The sequence below is a fragment of the Eleginops maclovinus genome, chromosome 4 (assembly GCF_036324505.1).
Source record: "Eleginops maclovinus isolate JMC-PN-2008 ecotype Puerto Natales chromosome 4, JC_Emac_rtc_rv5, whole genome shotgun sequence".
Taxonomy (NCBI): Eukaryota; Metazoa; Chordata; class Actinopteri; order Perciformes; family Eleginopidae; genus Eleginops; species Eleginops maclovinus.
In genome coordinates this window covers 27960054-27976397 of record NC_086352.1, presented here as the reverse complement: position 1 = coordinate 27976397, position 16344 = coordinate 27960054, and the positions used below count along the sequence as shown (strand labels likewise).

The 16344-nt window shown below is 38.8% G+C and overlaps 1 protein-coding gene across 1 annotated transcript; it reads left to right on the top strand.

Annotated features, from left to right (window-relative positions):
- The first annotated feature begins 959 nt into the window (after positions 1–959).
- On the top strand, positions 960–15964 carry znf408 (zinc finger protein 408). The gene is made up of 9 exons (XM_063880686.1): positions 960–1545; positions 3312–3591; positions 5157–5218; positions 6068–6270; positions 8393–9099; positions 11032–11241; positions 12271–12394; positions 13994–14227; positions 15031–15964. Exons 2-9 carry the CDS (start codon positions 3316–3318, stop codon positions 15687–15689), a joined length of 2475 nt encoding a protein of 824 aa, XP_063736756.1. The 5' UTR covers positions 960–1545; positions 3312–3315; the 3' UTR covers positions 15690–15964.
- Positions 15965–16344: the final 380 nt, after the last annotated feature.

The following is a 16344-nucleotide window of genomic DNA, read 5'->3' as shown; positions in this document are numbered from 1 at the left end:
GTTGTGCTCCTGAGCACGATGCACCACGACAAAGTAGTGGATGAAAATAGCAGGAAGAAAAAAACAGAAGTGATCACATTTTACAACAAGACGAAAGGAGGTGTAGACACCACTGACCAGATGGTTGGCATCTACACCTGCAACTGCCAAACACAGCGGTGGTCCATAGTGCTGTGGTACAACATACTTGACATCGCCACCCTGAATACCTACACCTTTTTCACGGCTCAGCACCCAGAATTCAAGAGCGGAATCACCTATGCACGATGGCTCTTCCTCAATGAGCTGTCAAAGAAGCTTGTCACAACACATGAGGAGTCGACTGGAAGGCTGCCCCCAACTGCAAACCCCGATTATTGAAGCAATGGGAAGGTGTGGGGTGACAAAAGCCACAACCCAGCCACAGGAAAGAAGCAGACAGGGCCAACCAAACAGAAAAAGGTGTCAGATCTGCCCAAGTAACAAAGATCGCAAAATCAACAATAGGTGTGGGAAATGCAATGTACCTGTGTGCAATGATCATAGCCAGAGACAGATAGTTTGTCTCAACTGCATACAGTGAGGAGACAAGAAGGCAAAACAGGATGTTCACATTTTTCTATTTCTGTTCTGGGTAATTGTCTTCTTTTTCAATTATCAATATGTTCAAAATGTTTTTTAAATTGTTTTAAAAAATGTTTAAAAGTGAAAAATTAAAGATATTTCAAACATGAAATCATTCTTGTGTGGTCCTAGATATAATACAAAATATTGTACAAGTGATTATTCTTAACCAAAATGACAAAAATGGCATAAAAACACATTGATTCTAATATGGGTCATTTTTGACCCACTTATGAAAGAGTGTAGGGTCCAATCACTTGTGCATCTAAGGGTTAATCATCTGCTCTTCCTTCACAGCAATGAAGCTGGTCAGAGTCCACTCTTCCTTTTTTTTCTTGTTCCTTTGTTTGCGGCAGTGCTTGTTTTAGGCATTTGTTTTATTATCCAAATGGATAAAAAATATAACCCTCAATTTACCTTTAAGAAAGAACAAAGCAGATGTTTAGTCTTTTTTGTTTTGTTTTTTACGTTTAATAGTACTCACTCCACTAGTGATTTGCTCATTTGTGGAACCAACTGGTCAACAGAGTTGGCAGAAAGCCCAACAATTCTTTTTTTTCTGTTTACTTCAACTGACCTGAAACCTTATACTAAGAGACGTCATTCCCAAAACTAAACTAAGATTATCCAAATGTTTTGGGGACACTGTTGTTTCTTTTAGTTTATGAATCAGAACTGTGTTAGGCTATTGATCTTGTTGATGGCTTGCGTGTTTAACTTAATCTTTTTCTCAAATTATGTTTTCCCCCCTTTTATAAATGCTGTCTTTTATAAACTGTGTCATGTATGTGACTACAACACCAACGAAGAATTCTGCGACTGTGTACGGAACCAAATTACACCATAACGCAGTTTCCGGTCGGACTATAGACGAAGAAGGACTACCGTTGGAGCGTTTTCGCTGATGGCTTTCCCAGAGTTTACTTCGGAATAATTGAAGTGGTAGGATATCATATTATCAATTAAAACATTGGGCACGCCGGGAGCACAAAGTTACTATGATAAAAATGGATGAAGCTATTGTCTGTACGAACCAGTTAGCTTACCAACGCCAACGTAAACATGGTTGGTAAAACATTATAAAAGAGTGATTTTAATTTTATGATAAAACAAAAAGAGTGAAACACAAACACAGGACAAGAAGTGGGATGTCATTCAGTCTAAACCACCCTGAACTTTTTACAGCTAACATGCTAGCAGTTTGTGTTGTCTGATGTTGGCCAGAAATGCATTGCCCTGCGTGAGCTCACGTTAGTCCTCAGACTGCCAGAAGACAGCTTCTTACACAGAAATAATGTAACCTGACTTGTCTTTCAAACTGTTGTAATATGACCTAACGTTAGCTAAATTAAACTGCATTTCAAACTCTATAAGAAACACTATACATAAAACTATCAGTAATGACAATTAGCGAAAGAAGGCCAGCAGTGTGCACACTACATTGTATTTAACGTATTCAAAATGAATGCACCCTAACTACTTACCTCTTTTACAGATACTTTATTCCCTGTGGTGTAGCTGAAAGCAGGCTCTTTCAAGCAGGCTCTTTCAATCATGCACTTTCAATCATGCACTAATATGAATGCACAAGATAGTTGACGTTTTTATGTACCTAAAACAGCAGATAATTCTCAAAAAGGAAGTTTGTGATGTGCCCTAAACTAATTTGCCATTGCAGCTGTATTTGAACTGGCTAATTACAGAACAATGGAAAACACCTGCTCATAAATTACAGTCTTTATCCCAGCATATCAATATTTTCCCAGCAGGATAAACTCAGATGTCATTAATTACATTAACAAGGACGCTGTGAAGTGTTGCAGTAAAGCATGTAATGGTGCAACCATGCAAAAATACCAAAAGACATCATGTACACGTTGTGATTAATAATCGTGTTTGTTGTTATTATTTATGTTAATGTTACATTTAGATAACATGAACATTTGTGTGAATTTGATAGTGAAGAAAACTGCGAAGAACTGCTTTTATACAGTACTGACAACATTTTTTTCCCTCTATCATTTTGTAAATCACCTGCACCCAAGATATTAACTTTCTAATTAGTGCACATCCTGCTGGGCATTGCCGTGGTGCCCTTGAGCAGGACACTGAATCCCAACTCCCACCATCACTGACATTTCTCCACAACAATAATGCATGTGTGGGATTAACAATCTTCTTCTGTTTCTTCTTTTATACACTGGATAATTTATGAGTCAGTATCATACAGTTTTTATTCGTCCCACAGCGGGGACATTTATATTGTTACCGCGAAGGGCACATTGCAGATAAAAAGTACTAATAAAATAAGTAGACTTGCATATTAAACAGAGAAGCAGACACAAGTTACTAAAATAACTACACATCCTTGTTAAAAAGAGAAGAAACACAAAGAAACACAAGCAGCAGCATTAAGAAAAGGGAAGTCAACATATAAAGTACTGTTATAAATATAAAGTAACATTAATAAATTGCAAAATAAAGATAACAAAAATGGCAGAGTAATGTGAATATTGAACTGTCTTGCACATAAAAACATGGCAAGTTCCAGGGCAAAAATGTATTGAATTTTCTAAACTACAAGGTGTTTAAGTATGGCTCAGACCTTCTGGTAGTTTGTGCCATATGTGTTGAGCAAAGTATTTGAAAGTAATCATGCAACTCATGTTGTAATTCCGCCTTTAACCTGCTTTTATTTTTCTCTACAGGTTGATGGACAATCTTGCTCCTTCCGCTCCATCTGCCCTTGCCTCACTTCTTTCCACGTTGCTTCCCTGCGGCTTCGCTGTTGGGCCTTCAAGGCTCTGTGGAGGCAAGATGGGGCTGTGGTGGGTCGGCCGCTCGCTGGAGGCTGGATCCCTGCTGGGAAGGGAGGGGGAAACAGAGTGGGCCTCCAGCTATCACACTGACCCGATGACTCACAGACAGCAGGCTGAACTCACAATGAACTCCAAAACATGTCAGACCATCAACACAGAAGCAGACAAGGTATATTGGATGCATATTTCAGCAAAAAATCTATATTTTCCCATTTTCCCATTTTATATATTAATATGTGTTCATTTTGTTAATAATCTTGTTCTTTGTTATTAATAACTCGTTTGGTCTATAACACTTTCTAAAACATCTAAATGTATCCACGTTGATGTATATAGTTGTCTTGTTTTGTGAGTCCAACATCTAAATATATATCCTATTAACATGAAAAAACAGAGACAAACAGAAACTGCAACAACAATAACAATTGTGCTATTATGATTTTTGCCTGCAAAACACTCAAATCTCAAAGTTCCTTCAGATGGAGTTTTTCACTCAGACAGAGGGGGGTAAAGAGGTGCTGCAAAGGCAGTATGAGAAAAAATACCTTTTTGAACATTAAAGCATGAAAACGTGTCATAGTAGAGGCAATAAGTACAATTATGAGACCTGAAAATGAGCAAATTAATACCCCTTGAAGTGCCATTGTCTGCATAATTGTTTATATACGATTATCAGATGTTTGGGCCTGATTAATGGCTGCATTTTAAGCAACAACAAACAAAATATATGGTGCAAAAACACACGGTAATAAGCACTCTGCCACTAAGATATGAATGTAAGTGTAACTATAAAAATACATTTATTTGAGTTCATCCTGTTCTGATCTGTTCTTCTGTCCTATTTGTATTCAAAATGTCTCTTAACTTTACATTCACCAGCAGTACTTTAGGCAAGTTTTAAACCATTTTATTTCAGTTGCTGACAGGAGGGCAGGCTGAGAACAAATGCATGTCTTTATTCTCAATTTATTGCTGACCTCCTTGTCAAGGTAATGAATCAGAATTTTCGAAAACAACATGAGGAATAACAGCTTCACAGATAAAAAGATCAACCCATGCTAATTTGCAAGGGCACGGATAGCAATACATATTCAAAGCACAACCTACCTTTCATTTATTTTTTCTTTATTCTCAGTGGGGACGGCATGGCAGTAATCGTCACCATTATGAAAATGAATATAACTTACCTGTCAGCTGTCATAACTCTAGGCTACCGTTGGGGTCATGGTTCATTCATGAAGCGTGATGTAATCTGAAGCAATTAAGTATCAGCTCAGGACAAGTCTCAGTTCCTTATTGCAATTTGCCTTCAGGAGTTGTGTCATTATGTGTTAACTTGGAAATCTAGGCTAGGAACTTTAAATTTCATTTACCGAGACTCCTAGCAAACAATACGATTGTTTGTCAATGAAAGAAAGACATCATAATATACTGCAGCGAATATGAATTGTTTCCATGAAATTGGAGATACAGGCTCCCGGGGTTTAATAAGATTAGACTAAATCTCTTTTGTGTATCAGTCAATCCTAAATTAAATCCAAGTATGTTAATGGCTTTTCTTCTTACGTGATTTTTACGTTATGTTAAATGTCTTGTTTCCTGTTGATGTTGACATGGAGCTGCTGTGATGCAAGAAAGATTGCAGACTTTATATAACAACAAAATATCATTCTATGCTATTGTATTTGTGTTCTCATTATTTTGGCGGCAATAAAATACATTTGTGTTTTGTAGGTACTGATGGAGAAAGCAGCAAATAAAGATGAAAGTATGCTACAAAAAGGCGTCTGGATCAAGTAAGTTGACACACTGCTTCACAAGAAGGTAACTTGGGCTTTTGAACCTCTTAACGTGATTTTTTAGATATATTTTGGACTTGTATTTAGGGAGAATCACACCATTACTGTTTTACAAAAAACTCTGTATCATCTTTGGACTTTCCATAGGGATGTAAGTTGCACTACAGTCTCACAGGCTTTGTGAGTAATGATGAACCAGTTCTTCATTTTATTTGAGATGTTTGACATTTATTATTTCAAATTGGGTCAACAACATACATAAGAAAGTTAAAACAGTGTAAGACTTGTTGGTTATATTTTCTTTTTATTTATATTTACTGACTGAAGAGCATCACTTCTCCTTATCCGTTCCTGACGCTCTCCCTTCATTTTTGAGGTTTAACGTTATTGACTTTGTTTTCTGTAGTTTCTGTGTCTTCTGCTTCTGGCTGTGTATGTAGTGGCAACACTTTCTCCTGCCTCGGGCTGTGAGCTGTGTCCTGATTTGATATTGCCATATTTTTCTCTCCCAGACAGTAGAATTAGAACATAATGGCACAATAAGTCACTAGTGAAGGGTCACAGACAGGGGATAGATTTAACTGAACAACCCATACTTATATTCAAAATAAGCAAATATAAGGTTTGTTTTTTCATTCTAAATATCTGTATCTCTGACTGTTCCATACATACAGTTGCAGAGACACCCACAGGGATAAACATTCATCCTTTCTCTTCATATCCTTCCCTATTCAATGCAATACAAACACTCAATCCTTATTAAATCCAACTAAGCATGTTAATCCACATTGAGGTTTAATTTAACATATTTCAGTTTGCATTCATTTATTGTTTAATTTCCCACAGATTTGCCTGCCAGGCGCAGAGCAGAGGAGAGCAGAACGTGTCAGTGCAGTGTGCCTGTGGAGAGGTGTGTTCTGGCGAGTGTGTGGACGTGTGTCTGCGCGTGTGTCGGGACATCCAGCCAGGAACGGAGCTGTTTTTGGGCGAAGAAACGCTAGGAAAGAATCAGACCACGAAAAACTCCACAGCACAGGACAACCTCACAGGTAATGGCTACAGACACACAGTTGGTTATAAGTAAATCAGACAGAAACATCCATTCATTTTGTTTGTTTTCGCACCAAAGTCTTTGGATAAATGAGGTTCTAACAAGCCTTATTACCCAGAAAGTTGTAGGGTTGGCTTTATCTTACTATTATTATTAAACAAAAATAAAAATAACCAATCAATTGTTTCATTTATCTCTAGCAGGTGCAAGCGTATTAAAATACAAATGAGAGGCCAAAGTTTTCATTAGTTGTTGTGTATCATCTATCAAAGTAACATGTGGATTTAGCATGACGTAACTGCAGGATCGTTTTTAAAACAAACCATTGTATTAACACTGTGCTGTAAATGCTCGCATGTCATTATTAAAGGCTTAGAACCCATTTGGACTCCATTTTACCTCTGTTTTTGGTCTCAACCACCTCCATTTTTATTTTATGCTAGTTTATACTTCTACTCCACCATATTTTGGAAGCGAATATTGTCATTTTTGCCAATTAATAAATACACATTGACACATATTCATAGATTGAAAATATGCATCACCTCTACCAGCTATGATAGACACATTCATGCATTAATAATCATAATTTCATATATATGATTTTGAAATTAGCCATTATGCTTAACAGGTACTTTTCATTTTGGTACTTAAGTATATTTTGATGCCAGTACTCACAAAGTGGTACCAGACTGGGTTAAATGGCCTTGGTTAATGTAATCACAGTTAATATTCATTCACTGTCTCCACCTGGAGGAGCTAGAGGGACATTTAACTCCAGAGCTAAGTGGATAACAACATTGACCCCTGAGAGTGCTTTATAACAAAAAACTCTCTGATCTCCTCAAAATCAGACCAAAAGCTGAAGATTATTAATTAGGGAATTAATAATTGCTGCTGCAAGAAAACCAAGTAACTAAAGCACATTTGTTTTATAGTAATAAACCCCAGCACTGCTCAGCCTTCAGCAGCATTCATGTGCAGTGATTGATGCGACATTAGGAAGGACCTTCATGCATAAAGCACCCAGCAGCATCAGACTGTAGCTCCACTGGGGTTATGTTATTAAAACTCTGGCTCTTCTACAGCGATGATTTAAACAGAGCGAACCTGTGAATCATTAATGCATCTACAAATAATTATGAATACTAAATAAAAGAAACAATTCATCTCTGCAGGGAAATAACATTGTAGTGGTAGCAAATATTGATTTGAGTATAGGGGCGAAAGGAAGGGTGTTACATCAGTTCAAAATATTGAAGGAATAAATTAAAAGATATCAATTAATTTGAATGGGTATAAACAGAAGTGCATTTATAATAAATACTGTGCATAAATGTGAATAAACACGTGCACGTAAAAGGTATACATACTGAACATGTACTGTAGATGTTTATAAGTCACTCGGTGAGGGTCATTAAAGGGGCCCTATTATTCTTTTGGTGGGCTTTCCTTTCCTGTAGTGTGTTATATATGTTTTTGTGCATGTAACATAGTGACATCACTATGTATCACTCCAACTTCTATTGGCTACTGCTTCAACACATTGTAAGTGATTGGTTTCAGACAGAGGGTGAAAAGAGGTGCTGCAGCACAGGCAGTATGAGAAAAATAAAGCTATTTTTGAACATTTTGCATCTACTTTGTAGACTGACATAACAAAATGTAAATGAACATTTGTAAATATAGAAAAATGCATTGCATTGTTTGACAGTACAGTACTAACCTGCAATTATACAAAGTGTTTACATTGCCAGCCAAAGCTTTACACAGCTGCTTAAAACGTCGTCAGTGCTAATAATCCAGTATTGCGGTGTATAACAGTGATGCTGTTCTGCATAACCAGTGTTTAGCTGCTAATTTCCTGACACCTTTTACAAGAAATAGTTTGAAAAACTACAAACCAACAAGAAAAACTTACTGATTGAATGGAATTATATATATTTTTTGATGATTCACTTCAAATCTGATGATTCACTTCAAATCCTGTTTTAATCATCACACACATGTACACAGCTGCGCACAAACAGTAACATTTAACCCATCGTTTTATGAGGGAGTGTAATTGTTTTGGATACATTTCCCCCGAAGTCACCGTTTACTGTCTTTTTTGTGTACAGATAATAAATTGGAAGACAGAAAAGACTGTGAGACTGTTGTACCCGACATTCAAGAGAAAACCGAGGAGGAAGAGGACACACAGGAGGAAGTGCTGCTCAGAGTCCCGCGCAGATGCATCAAGAGGAGTCAAACAGCCGTTCCACTGAGGAAGAGGAGAGTTCAGAAAACCCTTGAGAGTCAAACTGATGCTCACACAGACAATAACAATGACCCTACACCAGGAATACACACAGACAGCACATGTATTGAGGACAGACAGTCGCACAGTAAACCTTCAGGCGGTGGGATAGACTCTATAGGCTTCTCTGCACCTCCTCCCGTCCGCTGCAGCTCCCGCCTGGCTGCTAAACCGCGGCGCATTCACTGTCCAACAGGCCGTGGGAAGCACCCTCCCGCAGGCCCCAAACAGAAGGAGGAACAGAGCTCCACTAAAGACACCCTCTCCGTCACAGAGAAGGATCTTTCTGAAAAGATCTCGCCCCCTGATGTCGAGGCCGCCGCAGCAGCATCGTGTGTTGCCAAGGCGACCCCTTCGTGGCCTCCAGGGTTCAGAGAGAGGCGGTACAGGTGCTCCAGCTGCGGGAAGAAGTTCTACCAGATCGGTCACTTGAAGAAACACCAGTTCATCCACACAGAGGAGAAACCCTTCAGCTGCCAGGAGTGTGGGAAGAACTACACCTCTGCAGAGAGCTTCAGAGCCCATCAGGTGTGGGGGGGATACAATTCTTTATTTTCTTAGTCCTCGAGTCAAAAGAAGTATTCTGTCGATATTATTATTAAGTTTAAAGGAAGCCGTAATATGTTTTGGGGTTTTCTTTTTCCTGATGCTTAGATTAGACTCCATTGTTTTCTTCACTGACATCACTATGTAACACTTACACTTCTATTGGCTAGTGCTCCAACACATTGTACATGATAGGCTAAGGGGCGTGACATCTCTAAGTGGTAACCAGTCAGAGCAGACTGGGTTCTGGTTTCAGACAGAGGGTGAAAAGAGGTGCTGCAGCACAGGCAGTATGAGAAAAATAAAGATAAGATTAATAATACATTTCATTTATATAGCACTTTTCTAGATACTCAAGTCAGGGTTCTGGACATATTAGAGTTGATGATTATTTTTGGTGAACCGTAGAAGATGCTATTGCAGTATTCAAGTCGAAGTGATGAAGGCAAAAATGAGGGTTTTAAAGTAAAAGAGATTGAGGGTTTGAGGCGGGCAATGTTCTTGGTGGAAAAAAGGCAGTTTCGGTAATGCATGCAATGGCATGCGGCAGGAAGGAGAGGGTGGGGTCAAAGACAAAGGCAAGGTTGCGAATCTGAGTGGAGGGGGTGACGTTTGAGCCATCCATTGTAAGTGAGAATGACTGGGTTGACCGGGTGAGGGATTTTGGGCCGGTGATGATTGTTTCAGATTTTTTTTGCAGTTTATTTGGAGGAGATTTTCTTGCGTCCATGTTTTGAGCGTCGTAAAACAGTCGGGAAGAGAAAATACTTTTTGAACATAAAAACACGTAAACATGTCACGGTAGAAGCACTAAATACAAATATGGACCTGAATATTTGCATTATATGCCCTATTTAAGCACTAAAACATGAACAATTGTCATAAGTATGTTATTTAATAGTTGCAATCAAGATATGTATTGTGTTGGACAGAAATTCTATGTAAAAAACAACGCTGACAGTAATGCACCACAGCATTTATTTCTAAACAACTATAAACAACATTAAAAATGCACCACTATCTACAGTATTTGATGCGCTATGCTGAATTTATTTAATTACAAATTGATTTGGAGAAGCTTAATATTATGTCTGAAGGCAACTTTTTGCTGCTTCCCTAGTGAAAGTTTTATGTTTTCCCAGCTTGTTTTTCAGTCAGTAGCCACACATTCATACAGAAGGCTAAGATTCACACAAATGAACAATCTGTTGGCCATGACATCGGAAGCAAGGTTAAGTGTCTTGTGTTGGATCCAAATGTTTACTGCAGAGGCTGGGGATCAAACCACCAAGCTTCTGATTGGTTGATGACCATATACTACAACCAATCTAGCCTCTGACCACAGCCAGCATCACTGATAGATGGGTGGGTGGTGGCATGAGAGAACCTCATTTAACAGTGATTTGTTAGACTTGTATCACGAAAAATGTTCTGAATTTCTAATTAGAAACTTTAAGTAATTACAAGATGCTTTCAAAGAAACTCAGCACCATTTAACACATTTTAACTACCCAATCTGAATATATTTTATTGTGAAATGAACTTAAATGCAGGTTTGTTGCTCTCTAATTTCAGGCACGGCCATAACTGTTGGTTTATGAATAGAGCCTGATTTACAAGGATCTCTTAAATTTGGTTAAATAAGCAGGACATTTCAGAAAAAAAATGTCAAAACATTCTTGTGGACAAAGTAAAGTACATTTTTTCTACAGAATAACAATATCCGTCCCCTGTGGATTTTTTTAAACACGGTGCGTGTGTGTGTGGGGGGGGTTTGGGGAGACATTCAGTGCTTCCTTGATAGGGATGAGCTTACTCATCAAGCAAGGTAGCAATTTCCTCATGTCAGTGAAGCGTAACAATAGCAGCAGTAATGATACATTTCCTTTGAAATAATGACGGTATTATTTGTAGATGAGTCACCGCGGGGAGCGTCCCTTCTCCTGCCCTCAGTGTCAGAAGAGCTACGGACTAAAGCGGGACCTGAAGGAGCACATGGTGCTGCACACCGGAGAGAAACCCTACGCCTGCGAGCACTGTGGCAAGGCGTTCGCTCGCCGGCCCTCTCTACGCATCCACCGCCTCCTCCACTGCAGCAAAAACGTTTACTCACAGCCCCCGAAGGTAAGGAGGCGTGATTCTGTAAAACTGCTCTGTGAAGGTTCCCTGATAAGTTTTAGACATAGTACTTTTTGGATTATCTCACACTCTATTCCACTGATTTAGAGGTGAAAGAAACAAGGCAACAGAGAAGATACACCGTTTTTGATCCTTTTGGGGTATTACAGCACCACAAGGAAACAAAAAATGACAGAAACATACAGCAAGTTAAAACAATTATAATAAAAATGTATAGTTTTTCAGATTCTTATTATTACCCATCTTTTTAAATGTATATATATATATATATATACACACTATATATACAAGAGCGTTTGGAGACGAAAATAAGAGGTAAATGACACTAGTGTGAATAGAAGAAGTAGAGTCAGTTGCTCTATATAAATATTGCGATGTAATATAAACGTATTACTGAATATATTCCCTAATAGATAAAAAAATACATTATTCTTGATGATAACGTGTAAATACAGTTTAAGATAAAGGGTAGTAAAATAACATGAAATAATATATAGAAGTGTACAAAATATAACAATGAATAGAAAACACAGTGTAGTATGGTCGTATAAAAGCAAAGGGTAGTATTATAGGTAAACATGGATGCAAACATTGCTGGATTTCAAATACTTTTAAAATCAGTTTTATACATTTTACATGTTCAGTACTGAGACGCTGAATAATGTAACGTTTGTTGGTTTACAAGGAAACTCCACATTACCCCTTTTAAGCACTTGTTCATTTGAGTGTGGTGACATTTTCAAATGTTGCTGTTTCTAATAAGGACAGTGAGCAGCTTAACAAGCCTTTTTTATTGAATGTTTCCTGAAATCTGCAAAGACCAAGGAGGAGCATAATTGCTGTCGCTTGCTGCTTCACCTTCCCCTCAGCTCTGTATTTTAGACAGAATACATTTTTTAAATCTGTCACGTAACATCTAAAACTTCCCATGCAGGCCTTGTTTTTCTTCCTGAACTTTTATTATTAAAAAAGTAGGATAAAACATGCTGCATTTGTATTTGTTTTCTCCCTCAGGTGCAGTGTACAGTGTGCCACAAGCTGCTGGCTAACTCCGGCTCGCTGAGGAACCACATGAAGCTCCACACTGGGGAGAAACCTCACGTGTGTCAGCACTGTGGGAGGTGCTTCAGTCAGAAAGGTGAGGTCAGAGGCTGATGCTGGAGCTCCAGCCAGCTGCTTAATAGTCAGGTGAAAAAGACAAGATTGGACTCATTTTTACTTCAGTAACTTAATGACATCAACGTAACAGTCGTGCTTCTATTTGCTAGGGCTCCAACACATTGTACGTGATAGGCTAAGGGGTGGGACATCTCTAAGTGGTTGACCAATCACAACAGAGCCAGGCAGCTAACCAATCAGAGTAGACTGGGCTCTGGTTTCAGACAGAGGGGGAAAAGAGGTGCTGCAGCACAGGCAGTATGAGAAACATAAAGACCTTTATGAACATTAAAGCATGTTAAAAATGCTTCTCTGATCAGTTGATGTAAAGACAGCGTAAGATGAGAATAATCAACAACTTTAGCTAAACTCAATTAAAGACGTCTTAGAACCTTTGTAATACGCTGCAGGAAACTTTATAGACAATGCAATATTGACCCTTGGGATACATTAAGTCACAAAGTGCTTGCAAGTGTTTAATATTTTATACATTTAAAAGAATGAGCCTTATATCACTGTCAAAAGCCTCAAATTAGATTTGATTTATATTTCACTTTTTAAGATTCATCTGCACTTTGAATGCAATCTGTCAAATTAAGGTCTACTCTCCTGCAGAGACTTTCTTTAACTCTAGATAAAGATAACTGTCGGGACTGACTGATAAGTTGTATTATTTATTATTATTATATACTTTTATATATATTATTATATATATTATATTATTTATTTGCTGTTTGTATGTCTGACTTTATGATCTTCTCTGCTGGAGCCACAGTGGCAGCTGCTCATAAAAAGCTACGTGGTCTGGTATTATTTGGGAAACACTTGTTTGTTTTCCTACCTGCCAGGTGGAACGTGATGGAGTCGAGCACCTATTTATCTTAGCTGAGCAGCTGTGTTGCCAACATGCAGCCAATCAGCATCTAGAGAGAATTGTGAACCAAACTGTGTTTATGAGCAATAACTACTTCCTGTTGACAACCTTTTGGGGGTTTTTGTTCCACATGAACTTTTTCTTTCGGGTTGACAAAAGTTGAGTCTTGTGTCTGAATACTCTCCATCTAAGTTTCTATGCGAGAGCTACATAATAATATAAATAGAAGTTGATTTTGATCGGTTAAAAATATACTGCACCAAGAGAGACAATACACACCCTCCAACATATCATGAGATGTCTTTACACTTATAACGGTGATACTCAAGGACAGCTGTTGTTAGTCATAAATGATCATGAAGCACACACAAACATCTCAATAGGACAGCTTTGGAGTTGTTAAATACAAGAGCCCCCTGTAAGCTAGCAGACCTCGCAAACACAAAAAACTAAATGGTATTGATCTTCTGATCTGACCTTCAGAAAGAACACATTGCGCCAAATGTCAACGTATCACTGTAATTGTGAAAGATTTGTTGTGATCGCTTTAAAGAATGAACTTGCCTTGATTAAAGTTACAACATCAGTATGTGAGAGAACATACTGTAGTCTTCACACAATTTTTGAAAGATACCTATTCAAATGCCCCGCTCCCATTGCAACCACACACTGGATATAAAGTATCTCTGACTGTGTGTCTCTCAGGGAACCTCGAGTCTCATTTGAGGATTCACAATGGAGAGAAGCCATATCCGTGCTCCGAGTGCGACCAGAGCTTCTCCCAGAAACCAGACCTGCGCCGGCACATGTTTTCCCACACCGGAGGAGGTTTCCTCTGCAGTTACTGTGGAAAATCTCTGAGGGACCCACACAGCCTGAGGTCGCATGAGAGACTGCACACGGGAGAAAGGCCCCATCGCTGCCCTGTCTGCGGAAAAGGTCAGAACATGATGGCCCCATTATAGAATCAAACTAAACTCTTAACATCTTAGTAAGTTGTTTTCATGAATTTGTAGGCAAAATGTGGCTTTTTTTACTCACACAGAAGACAGAATTATCCTCTTTTTAAATATCCTTGTTTGTTTTCAGCAGGAATATGGTTAAAAAAAATTGGGATTTCCTTTCTACTAAACTAAATGAAAGATTGTAGCATGGGCCCGGAAAGAATGCATTCATTTTCGGAGCGGAATGAAATCATAATGTCCCACACATCAGATATACATAACATGTTGCGGATAAAAGATGAAATGTAGTTACTACTATAATTATTGATGACCCTCTTATAAATATATCATGAATGCATTGTCTTACAGAGCCTTTCTTTTAGCTACAGTAACAAGCTGTTTAAGGAAATAACTGAAACTATATAAAATGAAAACATTTAAATGTTTATATCTTCAGGAACCAGTGGACTTGATGCCAAAGTCATAAAGTTTCATAGAACAAAACCAGCTTTATCCTTTATTTATATCAATAGTTTCCTAATTTGACATAAATAAAGTATTTATCCAGCTATTTATCCATCCTTTTTATTCAAATATATATATAAATATGTTTTTAAATGTACTCAACAGCAGTGGTTTAACAACCCTTAGAACAATATCATTAAATCAAATCACAAACATGAGGTCAACTGTTCATTTAGAGATCTTGGCTTGTTTTAGAGGTTTCTCTCACCAAAATAATGTTTCAGCAGTTGTTGATTTTTGCGCTTCAGATTAGATTTTATTGTTTTTCCTCAGGCTACACTTTGGCCACTAAGCTGCGGAGACACATAAAGTCGTCCCACGTTATGGAGAAACCATACATCTGCCACTGCGGAGCTTCTTACACGGTAAGACACAGTCTGCTGAGGCACCAAGCCCAGCACCGGACTGAGGGGGGGGCTCAGGACGAGGCGGTGGAGGCGTCACATTCACAGGGAGGACACGGAGATCAGACGAAGAGCATCGACAAGACGGAGGATGCACAAGCAGCTTCACGCTCCAGCCACCCGCAGCCAATTAGGGGCAGACCAAAGAAGAACTCGCTTGAGGTGGGATATATAAAACCGAAAAGGGCACGAGGAAAAGTAGTGGAGAAGGAGCCGAGGAACTTTCATGACACTGAGACCTCGAGAGCAGAAGCTGGAGAAGAGGAGGAACCTTCAGGTAACATCCAACATGTAGTCTACGTCCACACAAGCGACCTCTCCACACCCAGCTCCACCCCTCTGATCCTCACCTCAGAGAGCTCGCTGCCTGCGAGGACGGGGGAGGATCTGGTGGAGGTGGTGATCTCGGATGGCACAGAGCAGTGCATTGTGGTCCACGAGCAGCAGGCAGTAGGAGAGCTTCTGATCTTACAGGAGGAGGGGGGCGGGCTCTATGTGGAACAGACTGTGGAGATTAACACAGGGTAGCGGAAAATCTTCGGGTTCTCAAACATCCATCCTTTTTTGCTGGTGGTGAACAAACCGGCCCCTTAGTCTATTCAGGGATTCTTATTGTTGTCGAACATCAGCGCTCTCTTTGGTTCTGAGTGGCTGACATCTACTGTTGATGTTTTAAGATGTTGAAATAACTTGAGCTGTCAGAGTCCATTTGAACCGAAAGTACTTCCACGTGATGTGTTCTGCATTTACACAGTTTATTCTGTCCAGTTGCACAAAATAAATCATCAAAACAAACCTGAAAATGAAGCGTACTGTAGGTGGGTTTTTTTTGTATCGACAAAGTATTGACAGCTCCTGCTCACTGTCAGCACTCCATGGTGAATGTATTCAATAGCATGAAACACCTTGAATGCCTGCGGGTTGCTTGACCAAACTGCAGCTATTGAAAATATTAGCTAGGGGGGGTTCACAGGAGGAAGATGTGCTCAGATCTGCAGTACTACAGTGGAAAAATACTATGTTGCAAGCAAAAGTCATGAAATAAATGTTATACTAAATTAAAAATACAAAATATATTAACATTTCAGAAATAATTTAAAGACATGTCATCAATGAGTTATAATTATTGATGCATTATTCATGACTTTATTGTTGATAAAAGTTGAGACAATTTCAAATGTAT

Excerpts from the sequence above, each read along its gene's own strand:
- znf408 (XM_063880686.1), top strand. The coding sequence starts at position 3,316 with ATGGACAATCTTGCTCCTTCCGCTCCATCTGCCCTTGCCTCACTTCTT. Across the intron at positions 3,592-5,156 it reads TCAACACAGAAGCAGACAAG|GTACTGATGGAGAAAGCAGC; the intron begins GTATATTGGATG and ends TGTGTTTTGTAG. Across the intron at positions 5,219-6,067 it reads CAAAAAGGCGTCTGGATCAA|ATTTGCCTGCCAGGCGCAGA; the intron begins GTAAGTTGACAC and ends AATTTCCCACAG.